At 40.8% G+C, this 18525-nt stretch overlaps 1 protein-coding gene across 3 annotated transcripts in view; it reads left to right on the top strand.

Moving 5' to 3' along the window:
• SEC24D (SEC24 homolog D, COPII coat complex component) overlaps positions 1 to 18525 on the top strand; it is a 110261-nt gene that overhangs the window by 8110 nt on the left and 83626 nt on the right. For 2 of the 3 annotated variants that reach the window (XM_029234790.1, XM_029234791.1), the window contains exons 3-6: positions 2662 to 2791; positions 6927 to 7075; positions 8654 to 8932; positions 9215 to 9345. In XM_029234790.1, coding sequence (XP_029090623.1) covers positions 2662 to 2791; positions 6927 to 7075; positions 8654 to 8932; positions 9215 to 9345 — 689 coding nt within the window. The remainder of the gene's footprint in view (positions 1 to 2661; positions 2792 to 6926; positions 7076 to 8653; positions 8933 to 9214; positions 9346 to 18525) is intronic. The other variant, XM_029234792.1, reaches the window with a different exon arrangement.

Below are 18525 nucleotides of genomic sequence, written 5' to 3'. Positions count from 1 at the left end.
ATCTCATGTACACATGACATGAGTAACTCCGAGGACAGTTTTTTGATTTTCTAGACATATATATGAGGGTTGTTGATGAAATTGCTGTTTACCTACTTATTTAAGAAACGAGAATATCTTTAGTTTCTTGTACTGCATGTGATTGTTTACTGCTTTAGTGCTAGTATTGTAGATTTTCTACTTTGTCCAAAATAATGTTTTAAAAATGAAAATACTAGTGTGCATATAATTATGGTACATATGTCTTGTTAGAATATAAATCCTTGAAAAAAAGGGCAAGGGATATGGCCAGGGAGAGAAACTAAGATTTCTTGAGAGATTACCTTGATTTATCGGGCATTGTTCTGGATGCTTTTATACCCATCGCCTGATTTAATTCTCAGAACAATCCACAGAGACAGGGGACATTATTGCCACGGTACAGTGTTAAAAGCTTAGGTTTCGAAAGAACAACGTATCTTGTCAGGGTCACGGGTGTTTAATGGTAGGGGAGGAATACAAACTCTAGTCTGTGTGACTGCAAGTCTCATGTTTTTCTAACTTTGCTGGATTTGGGGTTTAAACTCTATGTAAAAATAAGAGTAATATTTGTTGTTTTTGTTCTTGGTATATGGAAAATGGCTAAATATACTGTGACTGTAAAGGTAATATAAAATTTTTCTTAAGTTTGAGGAATCCTGTTTTAAGAAAATAAACCTTTGTAAAAGTTTCAATAATATTATTCACGAATACTGCCACCTCACTGGTTATATTTCATTCTGCATTACCCAGGCATCTGAGAGCATGCGCTCCAAAGAATTGGCCAAAAAGTTTGTTCGGTTTTAAGTAAAATTGCACATTTTTCATTTCACCAAGAACTTTATTGAACAATATATTCATTAACGTATTCATTAACCAAACGAACTTTTTGGCAAACCCAGTGTGACAATGTAAGAAATTCTTTCGGGGCTACTGCAAGGTCATCCAGTCACTTCCCTTACTGTCTGAGTGAATAAACTTTCTAGAAGAAGATAAAAGCAGAAAGGAGATGTTGAGTATGAAATACCATCATGAGGTCAAATGGAGGAGTGCACAGAAGCCAGCCAGGAGGTCATTGGTGGTGGTGCCAGAGAGGAAAATGGGATCAAAAGTAAATTGAATGGTAGAAAACAAACTTATGGTTACCAGGGGGTAAGGGAGGGAGGGATAAATTGGGAGATTGGGATTGACATATACATGCTACTACATATAAAACAGATAACTAATAAGGACCTACTGTATAGCACAGGGAGCTCTACTCAATACTCTATAATGGCCTATATGGGAAAAGAATCTAAAAAAGAGTGGATATATGTATATATGTAACAGATTCACTGCTGTACAGCAGAAACTAACACAACATTGTAAACCAACTATACTCCAATAAAAATTAAAAAAAAAAAAAAGTAAATTGAATGGCCTGGAGCAAAAACAAGCAGGATGGAAGTAGAGAGAGCAAATAGAAGAAATATACTTTTTCTCTTTTTTTTTTCCTTTTAAAAGACTGAAAGAGGTGTTGCAAGTAATCTAGTCTAAGCCTCTCCTTTTCCAGTAAGGGAAAACTGAGGTCCACAAAGATAAACTTCTTTCCCAGAGCCATCCATCTGCTAGTAAGTGGCCAGATGGGGCGTCGAACTGCTCTAACCCAAGCTCAATGATTTTTCTCCTCTACCATGATTTCTGTAGAAGAAGGAGGGAAAAATGTCTGAGAATGGTTTTAAAGAGAAACCTTTAAAGATCTCTGTTGGAGAAGAGCTGCTTATAAATTAAAATGCCGGCACTGCCAAGAGCATCTCTTAATCACGTGTGATTCCGTATTTTGTGGGGTTTTTTGTTTTTTTGTTTTTTTGTTTGTTTGTTTTTCGGTACACAGGCCTCTCACTGTTGTGGCCTCTCCTGTTGCGGAGCACAGGCTCCGGACTCGCAGGCTCAGCGGCCATGGCTCACGGGCCCAGCCGCTCTGCGGCATGTGGGATCTTCCCGGACTGGGGCACGAACCCGTGTCCCCTGCATCGGCAGGTGGACTCTCAACCACTGCGCCACCAGGGAAGCCCTGATTCCGTATTTTGTATGAGTGACCATGATGACTTGAGAAGTCCCTCAACTCTTGAGAATCCTGGAAAAATTATTAACTCTGAAGGCCGTGCTCTGGATTCATTGGAGAAACAGATGCTATTCTCCGTTCGTGTTCTTCCTGCTGTAACTCAAATAAAGGCATTTTCAGAGGTCTTTTTCCCCCCATAATTAGAGTTAGGATGTTTTGTGATGCCTCATACTGTTTTTTTTTTTTTCCAGATTTGTATTCTGATATCCAATGGACATTTTTCACTGTGTATTCTAGCATTCTTTGTGTGATAATGTGTTCCATCAAGTTGCCTCTCTACCAAATGCAAATATTTATTTCTTCTATTTTAGTTTCTGTTTAGCGTTAAAAGGATTTCTGCTCTTCTATCATTGTGATGGTCAAATAGTGATGCCACAGCCTGGCATTGGTAAGCAAGATGGTTAAAGCAAGTTGAAGGAGAACTTGTTCTAATCTGTTTTTCCCCCTCCCCCTCCTATTTTGCATTTTTAACCTAATATCTTTGTGTCCTCTCTCTTTGCACTTTCATACTCTTCTAAACTCATGTCCTTCCCTTGCAGGTATGATGAAGCCAGCAGGGCCTTTGGGGGCTGCTGCCCCTGGGGGGATGTTGCCTCAGGGCCATCCGCCTCATGGACCCCATCAGTTTGGCCAGAATGGAGCTCATGCCCAAGGTCCTCCTCTTCAAAGGTGAGCGAGATTCCAGCCCTCATTTGTATAACCTACTAAAATGATCTTACAAGTCCCTTCTACACTTGCATGTTGGTTGATCGAAACTTTGACCTCCTGATACTGCCCACATCCTCGAAAGGATCTACTGGAAAAGTGCCAGGAAACAAAGCATTTAGAGAAGTTAGGCCAATGGTAAAGCCTGTGGATTTGATGTGGAAGGCGCACGGATGCCAGTGAGGGACCCTTGAAAGGCAGGGTGATAGTAAAAACAACACGGGGAATAAATCATCTGTGTTTATAAATTAAGGAAGGGAGAAGTTGGAGGCAGGCCTGGAGAAGCCAAGGTATGAGATGTGGGAGATGCTGGGACCATGCAACCCCTCAGGACTGTGCCCTGGGAAGGGAGTCCGCATCACACCTTCCCTGCTGGAATCCCATTGTTCTTTGTCCTGTGAGGTGTTGCTGGTGAGAATCCCAGTGCCAAGCTGTACACAGTGTTTACGTTGGAATTTCTCCCAGGATCACCCAGAGGCTTCATTTCCCAGGTTCCTTTCTCAGGTTGTCAGGCTGCAAGGTTGGGGTTGGTGGAGGAGTAACCCTTCTGGAGGGTTCTGGCCCTTGCTGATGGGGAGGCCATTTCGTTACCCTCTGAAGGAGCCTGTAGTCCCTGCTAGTGGGAGAACTCCCTCTGGAATGTTTTAAATTATCAAGTTCATTCACTGACAGGGCATTTGTGAGGTTGACATTCCCTGGCTCTTGTCTGTTGTGATAACATTTGCCATTGACGTGGTAGCTCTGAGATGCAGAGTGAAGGTTGATGTAGGAATCACTGGCTGAGTGAGACTGAGTAATTGGGTTTACATGGGATTGTGGTTTGAACAAGGAGCACGAAGTCAAAGTGCCTGACTCAGGACCTGCCCCTCCTGTCTCTAGCCTCAATAGCATGGTGGGGAGGCACGAGGGGAGGGCAGAAAGCCTGAACCAAGACGCTGCCTCTGGTTCAAGCAATTCACTAGCCTTGTAATGCTGGTGATGTTCCTGGGCCTCTAGACCTCATTTTCCTCACTTGTAAAATGAGGAAGTAGAATTCTCAGTCCAGAGTATGGAGGAGAAAATCTGTAGAAGTACATTGTTGTGAACTGCCAAGCAAGTCAGATTTTTTTTTTTAAAGAAATGCAAAAATTGAACAGCCACTTTGAAGTTAAGAAAAGATTTGAGTCACTGGTATTAGCCTAGATTGGATTGATCTTTTTGGTTATTTCTACTTGTTTCACTTGGATTAGGTTGCTTAGGAGTAGGTAAATCACAGACGTTGCCATCAGACCGATCTAAGCTGTGTGATTGTGAGCTCAGCACAGCGTCTGGCACAGTGATGAATAGAGGCTCTAGGGTTGGGCACGTTTGATACCCTTGGCTCAGGGAGTTTTGGCTGGATAAGTTACTCTGCCTCTATGTGCCTTGGTTTCCTCATCACAGTTGTAGCAATAATAGTGTGGTGGTGAGGATTTTGATCACTAATCCATGCAAAAAACCTTGCACAGTGCACAGCGCCCAGGAAAGACAATGCATGTTAGCAGTTATCAGCACTGTTTCCACTGGATATGGAAAGTCTACGGTCTCTTACTTGCCCTTCCTACTAGCTCAGTGTTGCTACCCACCTCAGCTTGGTTTAGGAATCTACCTTATTGTGATTCCCAGGGAAGCACTGACAGATTTTGCCCCATCTCTTCCTCCTCCACTGTTCACTTGCCTCAACTTGAACTGTGAATTAAAGGTTGGAAATGGGATTTAAAGATGGAAAAGTCTAGTATTCAGGCTAAGCCTCCATGGTGAGGCTACCTAGCCTCATGGGACATATTTCTGTGTATACAGTTCAGTGCAAGCACAAAGGGCTCAGTGACTGTGCAGGTGAATCACACCAGTCTGATAACAGGGGTTGTCAGAGAGCATAGATCCCATATGACCTGGCTATGGTTATAGCACTTCAGGGAGTCATTTGTACTTAGAGGACCCATCATGGACCCATCATAGAAATCTTTTGATTTTTACCATATCTAAACTGTCGAATAAAAACGTGATTAATTCAGAGTCATTATGTTGATTTAAATTTAAAAATTATAAGTTTTATTTTTAAATGTTGCTACTTCAAAGGTAATGTTTCCTAAAACTTAAAAATCATACCTAATCACTTGTCTTTTGATGTTGGCTAAAGCGGAATAAATGTCTTAAACTTGTAAGTGGTACTAAAGGTATCTACAAAGTGTTACTGCTGGGTGGGATTAATCTTCTAAATAAATTCTATAACCTAAAGTTCCTTTTTTTAATTATAGGGGGAAAAGTCAATTGTAAGTGTTCTATTTTGACCAAGAAATGGCAAATTGGGTGGGAAGGAAGGTTGGAAGGAGACTCGTCTTCCCAAATCGAAGTTATTATTAGGGTGAATCTAATAAGAAATTGGTTGCAATGGAAAAGGAGAAAACAAGAAAAATAAGAGAAATACATACTTCTTTTCTCTTCCATTTGTGTGTGTATGTGTAAAGCAATGACATGATTGAGCAGAGCTTTTGTTTTTCTCTAGTCTATGGGCTAAGTATTTAAAAATCTAGATTTTGTATCAGTCAAATCTTGAAAAATTTGGTACCTTATCTCCAAATTCTCACACACTTCAGCATACAGCTCACTTCTTATGCAATTTGAAATTGAAACTTGAAAATGAAAAGTATTTGAGGTTGAGCAGGCCACAGACAACTGAGTCAACTCTCTAGAGGTTTAGGGTTAAACTGAGGCTAACTTTTCATGTTTTGTTAATCCTCTGGTTATGATCCTTTATGGTTCTTTTTAGTTCTTTTTGATGGTGAATCTGCCCTCTTCTGACAGTCAATGAAACAGTTAATTACAATATGTAATTGAATGTTTCTCAGCCCAGAAATATGTTAAATGAAGTAATCAATGAGAAATATTTAAATCTATATGATTGTTAATTCTAACCACATTATATTTACAGCAGGGAAAGGGATTGTTCCATTTTTATGGATTGAAAGCTGAAAGCTACAGAGAACTAAGTGGCTTGTCCATGCTCAAACACCAGCTCTCCAGGCTAGGGTCAGGGGCCTGGATTCTCATCTAAGCTCTGACACCCACATGCTGTGTGGTGTTGGATAAACTAATTTAGTAAAGTAATGAAATTGAAAAATATTAAACCACTCTGTATGTTTAATATGTTTTGTTAATCTCTTTTTTCACATGTATGTCAGAGTTCTTTTAAATTTTTTTTTTTTTTTTTTTTGCGGTACGCGTGCCTCTCACTGTTGTGGCCTCTCCCCTTGCGGAGCACAGGCTCCGGACGCGCAGGCTCAGCCATGACTCACAGGCCCAGCCGCTCTGCGGCATGTGGGATCTTCCCGGACTGGGGCACAAACCTGTGTCCCCTGCATCGGCAGGCGGACTCTCAACCACTGCACCACCAGGGGAGCCCTACAAAACGTATCTTTAAGACAGTTCTCAAAATCATTTCTAAGTGATCATAAAGATACAGTCACAAAGCATTTTAGTTTTCTTGACTTCTGGTCTATTGATCATTAGCCCTAGCATAGTTTAGGCTGTGATGGACTCAACTTCCCAAATTGATTTCCAAAACTTGTTCTTTGTTTATGTTAGAATTTTTTTTTTTTTTGGCTAGGTGTCTTGATATGTTTAGCATGTAAGCATAGATATGGGATGATGCTACATGATTCATTTTGAGCTCACATTGAGGTTAATTAAAGATTTAGTGTATAACTGCTATATTTAAAATGGATAACAAACAAGGACCTACTGTTTAGCACAGAGACCTCTGCTCAATGTTATGTGGCAGCCTGGATGGGAGGTGAGTTTGGGGGAGAATGGATACATATATATGTATGGCTGTGTCCCTTTGCTGTGCACCTAAAACTATCACAACGTTGTTAATCGGCTATACTCCAATATAAAATAAAGAGTTAAACAATAAATAAATAAAAGATTTAGTGTATAATATCAGTCATTTTCCTAGTGCCACTAGATGGGCTGATTTAATTTTACAAGTTACTGACATTTGTTTTATGTCATTTGCATATGAGACTATGATATTTTGCATATGAGACTATATGATATTAACACCCCTTTTCTCTCTCAGATTTCCTGGCCCTCCACCTGTCAACAGTGCGGCCCCCTCCTATGCACCATACTCACCCTCTACACAATCGTCTTACCCCAGTCCAGTGTCCACTTCATCTGTCGCCCAGCTGGGCACTCAGCTCAGTGCTATGCACGTCAACAGCTATGGTAACAATTTCATTATTCATGCTCATTGACTGTCTTGTCTCACGAGTATTTTTACTAAGAAAGGTTTTCTTCAAGTTCAAAATAGACATACCTCTGGCATACCATATTGAAGTAGTATTTCGACATTTTCATATAAATCATCTGTATTATGTAAGGCAATAATTAGTTTTTTCCAAATCATGCTGCCATTTATTTCAAGATAATTGAAGGGCCCTCAGAATACCTTATGTTCAACACCAGATCAATAAGGAACAAAAAATGCTGACTTCACAAATAAACATTAGACCAGTGAAATTATTTTAAGAAATGTGAGGATAGTTTAACCCTGTGTTTATTATGAGGCCCCCAAATCAAAAATATAGTACTCTTTGTTTCACAGTGCTTTTTTTGTTGTTGTTGTTTTTAATATAAATTTACTTATTTATTTATTTTGGCTGTGTTGGGTCTTTGTTGCTGTGCATGTGGGCTTTCTCTTGTTGTGGCGAGCGGGGGCTACTCTTCGTTGCAGTGCGCGGGCTTCTTGTTGCAGTGGCTTCTCTTGTTGCAGAGCACGGCTCTAGGCGCACGGGCTTCAGTTGTTGCAGCACGTGGGCTCAGTAGTTGTGGCTCGCGGGCTCTAGAGCGCAGGCTCAGTAGTTGTGGTGCATGGGCTTAGTTGCTCTGCGGCATGTGGGATCTTCCCGGACCAGGGCTCGAATCCGTGTCCCCTGCATTGGCAGGCGGATTCTTAACTACTGCGCCACCAGGGAAGCCCCACAGTGCATTTTAATTCTGCATTTAGATGATGGGAAGAATGGAAGCTCAGATGCTGTGGGACAGAAAAGAGAACACTAGGAGAGAAAACAGTTACAGTACTGAGATTAACATCAATAGCAATGCTGTATAAGAGCCATAGAAATTTTCTCTGGAACAACAGCATAGTCAGCCATTTATCTTGATGACAGATGTTTTCAGTACTTAAAGTTAGTTTCTTAAAAGTATCAGTAAAAAAAACCCTCAGAGTATTTCTTTTTACTGGTTTCAGAATGGCTAAGTCTTCAAAGCAGCAGCAGTGCAGTTTCACATAATCAAAGAAAGGAAAAAATAATCTGGTTTTATGATTTCCAGTATAATTCGGTAGAATTTTAGTGGCCCATCCTGTCTCCTTGGTTATTTCTACCTACTTCCAAAATCCATTCGATCAAGTCAAGCACAGGATGCAAGTAATTTATTGACTTGAGTGAATAATGTTTGTCACGCAAAAAAATTTTTTCTTCTGTATGATTTTCTATATTCTGTACCAGATAAAATTCCTGAATTAATGCCATGTATCATGAAAAGTGAATGCAACTGAGTTAAAATTTATCCTACTAATTTTCTCACTATCATTATAAATGTTGCTCCACTTGTATGCAGTACTCCAAATAGCATTTGTGTCACTTTCTGAATGATGATTTCATCTTTGGGGGAAAAAAATGTGACTTGTACGGGTGCCTTCTTGCTTTATTCTGAAAAAGAAGTGTCCCTGTTGTATACGTGGTAGAAGTCAGAGTGTTGAGAAGTGTGGCATTTAGGTGGGCTGGTCTTTTTCTGGCCTAGGTACGGGCATGGCTCCCCCCAGCCAGGGCCCCCCTGGCCCTCCATCAGCAGCAGCAGCATTCCAGGGTCCTTCACGGTCTCCGCAGCCATCCATCTTGCAGCCTGGATCTCAGGTTCTCCCACCACCACCCACTGCACTAAACGGCCCCGGTGCCTCACCCTTGCCTCCATCAACGCACAGACAAGATGGGCTCCCCGGGCCTGCTCCTCCGAACGCCCAGTACCAGCCCCCGCCTCTTCCAGGACAGACCCTGGGCCCTGGATATCCTCTGCAGCAGGGTAAGGTGGGCAGGGCTCAGAGGAAGGCCTTGGGTCCCCTGGGGGTACCCTTAATTGGGAATTATCAGATTTGTTCCTATGTTACTAGGCATCTATCACTTACTGTTTTTGAATAGTGTGGCAAGTGCAAAGTAAAGGGGAACTGTAAATATTCACGTTTAACTCCCTGCCTTATTTAATATGAAAAATGCAAGGTGCTTGACTGAACAGTATAGTATTGTCAATGAGCCCTACATCTGGGTTTGGGGATTATAATGATTTCTTTTTAAAATTTTTTCTAAGCAGCCAACTATGGCCCCCAGATGGCAGGTGCACAGCTCTCCTACCCAGGAGGCTTCCCCGGAGGTCCTGCACAGATGGCTGGTCCACCGCAGCCCCAGAAGAAGCTGGATCCTGACTCTATCCCCAGCCCAGTAAGTGCTCTTTTCACTCTCACAGTCTACCTAACAAAAAACCATTCTTCATTCATTGTTCTCAGAAACTCTTCAGTTTGTTAGCATTTGTCCTGTCCTTTATTGTCAAAGCACAATACCCATCACATGGATAAGGCTTGCTTCGTTCTGTGTATGTATGGGGGTGGTGAGGGTGGGTTATGGCATACCAGAGGTCCCCGTGAGAGAAACAGCCTGTGCAGATTTTTTTTTGGTATCACGTAAACTTGGCAGTATCTATTGATGTTTATATTCACATATATTGGCAGTATGTATTGATATTTAATGAGTAATTAGTAGTAAGAGTATAGTCTATATAAAAATGCTATTTTAAGAAACTAAAGGGCCCTTTTCAGGATACTCAGAGGAGTACAAAATATTTGGCATATTTAAAAAAACTGTTTTAAATAAAATTAGAGCTGTAACTTAATTCTCCTCCACCCAAGTGATTTTCTTTGGAGAATTACTTTTTAGTAACTGTATCAGTTGGCTTTTATTAGGTTAATCTGCATAACAAACAGTCCCCAACTTGGCTTACATCCACAAAGATTTATTTATCACTTAGGTTACATGTACACTGCAATAGCTGCAGTTTGGTTTTAGGTTCTGCTCCATATGCCCTTATCACTCCAGAATCTAAGGTGAAAGGGTACCCCTTATCGGGGACATGTATTCTCATGGCAAAGAGAGAAAAGGAGGAAAACTGGTCAAAAGGTGCAATAGCTGTTAAAGCTTCCAGTCAGATGTGGGACATGTCACAACCACACACATGCCCTTGGCTGAAACAAGTCATATAACAAAGTCTGATGTCAATGGGGGAGGGATATAAACACTTCCCTCAGAAGAAACTGCGAGTCTTATGGCTTTGAGCAGGGATATAAAGTCCTTTGGAATAAGAATGAAATTGTCTACAGTTAACTTGCATCTTTGAAGTGGTTCTATAAACATGAGTAGAAAAAGTTAGAAAGAGACTAAGGAGCACTAAGAGGTATTATATTTTATATATATATATATATAGCCTAACTTTTGCATGTAACAAACCACCAGCAAACTTAGTAGCTTATAACCACTATTTATTATGCTCATGAGTCAGTAGGTCCTCTGGGCTGGGCTTGACTGATTTTGGCTGGGCTTGCTTTGTGCATCTGGGGTCCACTAGAGGCTTGACTGGAGCCCAAATGGTCTAGGATGGTCTATGAGTTTTCTGCGGTTGCTGTAATCCAAGTACCATAACCTGGGTGACTTTCCAGCGTCTGGTGGCTCCAGGCATTCCTTGGCTTGTGGCCGCATCATTCCAATCTTTGCCTCTGTTGTCATATCACCTCCCCCTCTTCTCTGTGTCTTTTCTTCCGGGTGTTGACCTCAGAACTCCCTGTGCCCCTCTCATAAGTTTCATGTGATTCCATTTGGGGCCCACCCAGATAATCTAGGATAAGCACTATCTTTCAAGATCCTTAATTTAATCAATTCTTTTGCTATATGCAGTGTTAGTCACAGGTTTCAGGGATTAGGACATGGATGTATCTTTTTGGGAGGCTATATATTCAGCCCACTATAAATGGTATCATTCATGCATTTGGTATTTGTTACCCATCTGTTAGCTGGGGATGATTGAGTCCTGTCACCAAGCAGGATAGCCTAGGTTTGGTGGTGGCCAGAGATCCAAGAGGGAAAGTAGGAATATGCAAGGCCTGCTGAGGATGGTCTGCAGTGTTCTTTCATCCAAAGCAAGTCCCAAAACCACCCCAGAGTCAAGGGGCAGAAAAATAGACCCTGCCTCTGCATGGGAGGAGCAACAAAGTCCTTAAAAATGGCATAGGTATAGGTAGGGGTGGAGGATTTTGGCTATTTTTGTACTCTACCACTTATTCTATATTTTTTAAAATATAAACTTGAAGACTTGTGATAAAGTATCTGATGCTATGTTAGAAATTAATTTTTTTTTTTTTTGCGGTACACGTGCCTCTCACTGTTGTGGCCTCTCCCGCTGCGGAGCACAGGCTCCGGACACGCAGGCTCAGCGGCCATGGCTCACGGGCCCAGCTGCTCCGCGGCATGTGGGATCTTCCCGGACCGGGGCACGAACCCGTGTCCCCTGCATCGGCAGGCGGACTCTCAACCACTGCACCGCCAGGGAAGCCCAGAAATTAAATTTTAATAACTCTTAGTGCCCTTATTGATGATCATGTTACCAGCCATTACTTTTCTAGTTTAATATTATTTGATTATTCCAGTTGAAGAAGTATCATGTATTTACATGACTTACATTTTGACTTCCTGTTTCTCTGCTTGTATACAACATCTACAGACCCTTTGGGTCGTTCCATTTCATTCTCTGATGTTTCTACCTCCTGGTTCATTGTTAGTTAATCTCTCCAGTACTGTTTCTGTTACAGTTATTGGCAATTTTACTATCTATCTGTAGAAACTTCCATTTCTCTGGCCTCTCAATTCTTGGTCTTATTTTCTTCCAATGTTCTTTGTATCTACCCCACTTACTCCTATCGCTACCAGTGACTGTACACCTTCAAAGTCTCAGTTGAAAGCATCCCATCCTCCAACCACTGCTTTCTATCTTTTCAGCTCATTCCCTTTAGGACTCAAACTTCAATAATAATTCACCTACCAGGACTTACAGCCTACCACTTTTTCTTGACTCACGCCACCTTCATCTTCGCACTTCTCCTCTGCAGCTTATATTATGTGATCCATGATTATAAATCTGTTCCTTGCATCTTCTACCCTGAACTCCTTTGCCCCCTCCCTCCACTGCATTCACCTAGAAAATTCCCATTTGTTGTTAAACCAACTCTCCACCTACGCTGTGCCTGCACCCCAGATGCTGAAGGCAACTTGAGAAAGATGCACACCACGCTTACTGGTCTCACTTTGAATTCATAACCACTAAACTAAAGTGAACCTTTAGTTGTGTGTTTCTAAAACCTAACTGCACAGAATAATAACTGGTAGAGCATTTAAAATTATTGATGCCTTGCTCCCAGCTCCCCAAATTACGATTTAATTGTACTGGGCATTGGAGTTTTTCAAAGTTCCTCTGTTAATTCTAACGTGTAGCAAGTTGGGAGACCATCACCCAACTCCACTGACCCTCCTATTTTCCTGGATGACTATCATTTCTTCTCTCTTGAAACTCCTAACACTACCTTTTCCTTTTCTGACTCTTTAATGATAACCTGCTCCTTATTACACTGAGAAAATAGAAGAAATCCAAAGGGGACCTCTGCATGTTTCATTTCCACATCTCACTGCATCTGTGCTCATTTATCCTTCTTCCTCCTGTTAGTGTGGATAAGCTTGTTCATACTCCTGACCAAGGCCGTCACCTCCACTTGTGCCCTAGAATCCACCTCTACGGCCTTTCAAGAGTAGCCCTCCAGAAAATGTCCCCTGTATTAGGGTTCTCCAAAAAACAGAACCAATAGGATATATGTCTATATATGGAAATAAATTTATTTTAAAGAATTGGTTTACTCAGTAGCTGGAGACTGGCAAGGCCAAAATCTGCTGGGCTGGCCAGTGCTCTGGAGACACAGGAAGAGCTGATGTTGCAGCTTGACTCTGAAGGCATCTGAAGCAGAACTCCCTCTTCCTCAGGGAGACCTCGGTATTTTTCTCATAATCCTTCAACAGGTCAGAAGAGGCCTACCCACACTGTGGAGGGTACTCTGCTTCACTCAAGGTCTACTGATTAAATGTTAATCGCATTTTAAAAAATACCTTCACAGCAAGATCTAGATTGGTATTTGAAACTGGGTACCATGGCCTAGCCAAGTTGACACATAAAATTAACCATCGCATCCCCTCTCTGCTGCATTATCTTTACTTATTTGAAGATAAACTTAAGTTTTTCTCTGTCTAGATCATTCTCATCAGAATATAAACCTCCCGAAATACCTCTTATTGTTAATGAAAGAAGCCTCCTTTGTCCCTTCCCCATATCTATCCAGTTTCCTCCCTATTTTGTGGCTCTGTTTTACAGCAAGACATCTCTAGAAGGGTTGCCTTTACCCACTGTCTTGGTTCATCTCCTCCTATTCCCTCCTGAACCTGTTCCAGTTTAGATCTTATCACTACAACCCTACTAATACTATGCTTGTTCAGGTCTCCAGTGACCTCCCATTTCCAAATCTTGTGGCCAATTCTCAGATCTCCTCTGTCTTGACCTGTCAGCAACAGATTTGACACATCTGTTCATTCCATCCTCCTTGAAACACCTTTTCAGTGGGGTTACTGTGTCCCCAGCACATAGAACAGTGCCCAGTACATAGTATGCACTCATATTTGTTGAACGAATGAATGTTAACAACAAAAGCAATGAGCAGTATATTGTATCATTCATCCAAGACCCTTAAAATACACACATACAAATCAGTCCAATATTATTTTATCTTAAGAGTAATGTCAACACCACCCACTCCTTTACATCTCTGCTTGTTTCACTGGTGGCTCTTTCCTGTCTCCTTTGTTGGTGTCACCTCGTCTTTGCAACCTCCTCGTGTTAAAAGTGTCCCAGAGTCTTTGGACCCATCCCCTTCTCCATCGACATTTACTCTCTAGTCAGCTCTACTCGAAGTGTGCTCCTAGGACAGCACATGAATATTGGCTGGAGCAACCAAAATGTCCATCAGCAGATGACTAGATAAGGAAGATGTGGTACATATATACAGTGGAATACTACTCAGCCATAGAAAGCATAAAATAATGCCATTTGCAGCAATATGGATGGACCTAGAGATTATCATACTAAGTGAAGTAAGTCAGACAAAGACAAATATCATATGATATTACTTACATGTGGAATCTAAAATATGATACAAATGAACTTATTTATGAAACAGAAATAGACTCACAGACATAGAAAACAAGTTTATGGTTACCAAAGGGGAAACGGGATGGGGGAGATAAATTAGGAGTTTGGGATTAGCAGATACAAACTAATATATATAAAATAGATAAACAACAAGGTCCTACCGTATAGCACAGGGAACTATATTCAATATCCTGTAATAAACCATAATGGAAAAGAATATAAAAAAGAATATATATATATGTATAACTGAATTACTTTACACCAGAAACTAATACAACATTGTAAATCTACTATACTTCAATAAAAAATTAAAAACAAAGCAAAACAAAAAAAACATTGGCTTGGAGCTTAATAGAAATGCATGTTCTCAGGCTCCACCCCAGACCTGAATCAGAATCTCTAGGAATGGGGCCCTGGAACCTGTTTTAACAAGCTCTTCAGATGTTTCTTAGGCACCCTAAGGTTTGAGAAGTACCACTTTAGGGAATTCCCTGATGGTCCAGTAGTTAGGACTCCACACTGTCACTGCTGAGGGGCCGGGTTCAATCCCAGGTCAGGGAACTACCATCCCACAAGCCACACAGCACGGCCAAAAAATAAATTAAAAAAAAAACAAAAAACAATAACAAAAAAACCCCAAAACGTGGCCCGAGAAGTACCGCTTTCGATGACTCATTCTCATGGCTTTAAATGAGAATGTAGATACTCCTAGTCAAGACCTTTTCCTTGAAATCTAGATTAAAACTCCATTCTTCCAGGTCCTCTGGCCAAAAAACTTGGAGTCATCCTTGATTCTCTCTTTCTCACATTTAGTCCTTTAGCTAATTCCATTGCTTCTGCCTTTTGTGCTCATCCTGGTCCAAGCCTCTACCATCTATACCCACCTGGATTATCATAAGAGCATCCTAACTGGTCTCCCTGCTATTCTAGTCTGCACAGCAGCCAGGGTCATCCTTTCACATTCTAAGTCAGATGATGTCACGGCTCATAACACACCCTCCAATACTCCTCTAGTTAGAAACCAAAGTTCTTACAAAGGCCTGCAAGACCCTACTGTATTTGCCACCCCTGACACCGCCCACCCCCTGCCACACACACACACACACACGCACGCACGCACGCCACTCTGACCTGGTCTCTTACCACTCTTCTCCGTCACTTTGCTTTGCGTCACACCAGCCTCCTTGTTATGCCTCAGCCACGCCAAGCGTACTCCTGCCTCAAGGCCTTTGCACTTGCAGTTTCCTGTGCCTAGATTCTCCTCCCCTACATACATACAGGGCATGGCTCAATCCTGCATTTCCTTCACGTCCTCATTGCTCATCCCCCATCTCACTGGCACCCCATCCATATCACTTCATATCCACAGCTCTTATTACCTGACATAGGATGTATCTTATTTACGCATTTATATATCGCCTGTCTTCCATACTAGAATGTCAGCTCCAAGAGGTCAAGGATTTGGTATTGTTCACTACTCTGCCCCTAACACATAGAACAGGGCCTGGTACAGAGTATGTGCTCACATATTTGTTCAATGAATGAATGTTAACAACAAAAGCAATAAGCAGTATGCGATGTGATTTATTCAAGACCCTTAAAATATGCACATATAAGTCAGTCCAATATTATTTTTGTCTTAAAAGTAATAAAATAGCAATACCAGATGGAGCCTGTTTTTATATTCTTAATACCAGAGTAGGATGCTTTTGCTAACTAAATTAATTCTTCCTTCTGGAAAGAAAGATATGAAATCATGTTTACCGAACTCCTGTTGCATTCCAGCCCTGAGCTAAGTGCTCACTACAACTCTTTTGGATGGTGGTCTTAGCCATATTTTGGAAGTGAGGACACTGGTATCACCATCAAACTCTTCCTCACTCTTTGTATCAGCAGGAGGATTATTCAGCAGTTGAGATCTTCCTGTTCTCCTCTTTCTCTCACTGTGCCCAAGTGCAAATAATTCTGCTTTAGGCAGCCTGCCTTAGATGTGTACATGCATCTTATTATCTTGTCTCTCCCTTATCCTTTTTGTTCATTTATCTCAAGAGAATCACTTTCTTTTTTTCTCTTTCCCGATTCTATTTTGTGAAACTAGAATACTCTGTTCATAGCAGATATGTGTGAAAGTAATTCTAGTGGCGGAAAAAGAAATCTATACATTTTGAAGTTGCATTGGCATTATCAGGAGTCACTGTCACCAAATTTGAAACCCTTTAAGAACTGAGACACAGTCACAATCTCTATTGAAATTTCTGTGTTTTATCTCTAAGCTGTTTTCCGAGAATATGGATTTGAGGTTAAAAAAAAAAAAAAAAAACCTGTATTTTTAGAAATTACTAGAACTGTTTGTTATGTTTCTCACTCCCTTTGTAGTATTCTAGCCAAGATGTGAATTAATTTAGAAATGTAATTACCACCAATGACATTGTTTCTTTGGAGGCAGTGCTTTGTGAGTTGCAAATGGCTAATTTAAAATAAACTTTTTAGAAGTAGAGTCTATCTGAAGACTGAGAGCTATCTATGTTCAATATATACATTATTATGACTTTTACCTCGCTTTCATATTTGACACTTCATTGGTTGAAATGATGACAGTAAATGTAAACTACTCCAGTTTTGAATGAACCAGATGAACCTTGTGGTTGAAATGTAGAGTGTAATTACAGTGTTTTGATTTTTCTGTTTGCTTCTTGTCTCTGCCCATGGTAGCTTTTAGTCTCATTTGTATCTTAACAGTAGTTGTGTTTGGAGCATATTCTATATCCTTAATTTAATAAAAATTCAAATCCTATGACATTAAAAAGACAGAAATGCATGGATTTAAAAGCAGGCTAAATCTGTCTCTGATATGCTGTAAAAACCAATGATATCAATGCCAGGTGGGGCCTGGATTGGATGAGATGGGAAGGGAAAATGGAGCAGGTAACGTTTCAGAGCTTGGGGGAAGACAATTTTTATATTAGTAGTAGTTTCTTTTTTTTTTAGTCGAAATACGGTTGATTTACAATATTGTGTATGTACAGTAAAGTGATTCAGTTATACATACATATATTTTTTTCAGATTCTTTCCCATTATAGGTTATTATAAGGTATTGAATATAGTTCCCTGTGCTATAAACACAACAGTAAATCCTTGTTGTTTATCAATTTTATGTATAGTGGTTTGTATATGTTAACCCCAAACTCCTAGTTTATCTCCTGCCCCTTCCCCTTTGGTAACCATAAATTTGTTTTCTATGTCTGTGGGTCTGTTTCTGTTTTTTTTTTCTTTTTTGCGGTACGTGGGCCTCTCACTGCTGTGGCCTCTCCCGTTGCGGAGCACAGGCTCCGGACGCGCAGGCTCAGCGGCCATGGCTCACGGGCCCAGCCGCTCCGCGGCATGTGGGATCTTCCCGGACCGGGGCACGAACCCGTGTCCCCTGCATCGGCAGGCGGACTCTCAACCACTGCGCCACCAGGGAAGCCCCTGTTTCTGTTTTGTAAATAAATTCATTTGTATTATTTTTTAGATTCCACATATAAGTGATATCATGTATTTGTCTTTATCTTACTTCGCTTAGTATGATAATCTCTAAGTCCATTCACATTGCTGCAAATGGCAATATTTCATTCTTTTTTATGGTTGAGTAATATTCCATGGTGTATATACGTGTGTGTGTGTGTGTGTGTGTGTATGTATGTATGTATGTATACACGCACCACATCTTCTTTATCCACTCATCTGTTGATAGACACTTAGATTGCTTCCAAGTCTTAGCTATTGTAAATAGTGCTGCTATGAATGTTGGGGTGCATGTATCTTTTTGAATTAGTTTTCATCTTTTCCAGGTATATAATCAGGAGTGGCATCACTAGATCATGCAGTAGCTCTATTTTTGTTTTTTTGAGGAAACTCCATACTGTTTTCCATAGTGGCTGCACCAATTATATTCCCACCAACAGTGTAGGAGTGTTCCTTTTTCTCCACACCCTCTCCTGCATTTATTATTTGTAGACTTTTTGATGATAGTAATTCTGACCAGTGATACCTCACTGTAGTTGTGATTTGCATTTCTCTAATAATTAGTGATGTTGAGCATCTTTTCATGGGCCTTTTGGCCATCTGTATGTCTTCTTTGGAGAAATATCGATTTAGGTCTTCTGCCCATTTTTTGATTGGGTTGTTTTTTTCTTTGATATTGAGCTGTATGAGCTGTTTGTATGTTTTGGAAATTAATCCCTTGTCAGTCTCATCGTTGGCAAACATTTTCTCCCAGTCAGTGGGTTGTCTTTTTGTTTTGTTTATGGTTTCCTTTGTTGTGCAAAAGCTTTTAAGTTTGATTAGACCC

The sequence above is a fragment of the Monodon monoceros genome, unplaced genomic scaffold (genome assembly GCF_005190385.1).
Source record: "Monodon monoceros isolate NGI ecotype Baffin Bay Population unplaced genomic scaffold, NGI_Narwhal_1 Super_Scaffold_20, whole genome shotgun sequence".
Taxonomy (NCBI): domain Eukaryota; kingdom Metazoa; phylum Chordata; class Mammalia; order Artiodactyla; family Monodontidae; genus Monodon; species Monodon monoceros.
Note: the sequence above shows the minus strand (reverse complement) of the source record. Positions and strands in the feature narration are given on the sequence as shown.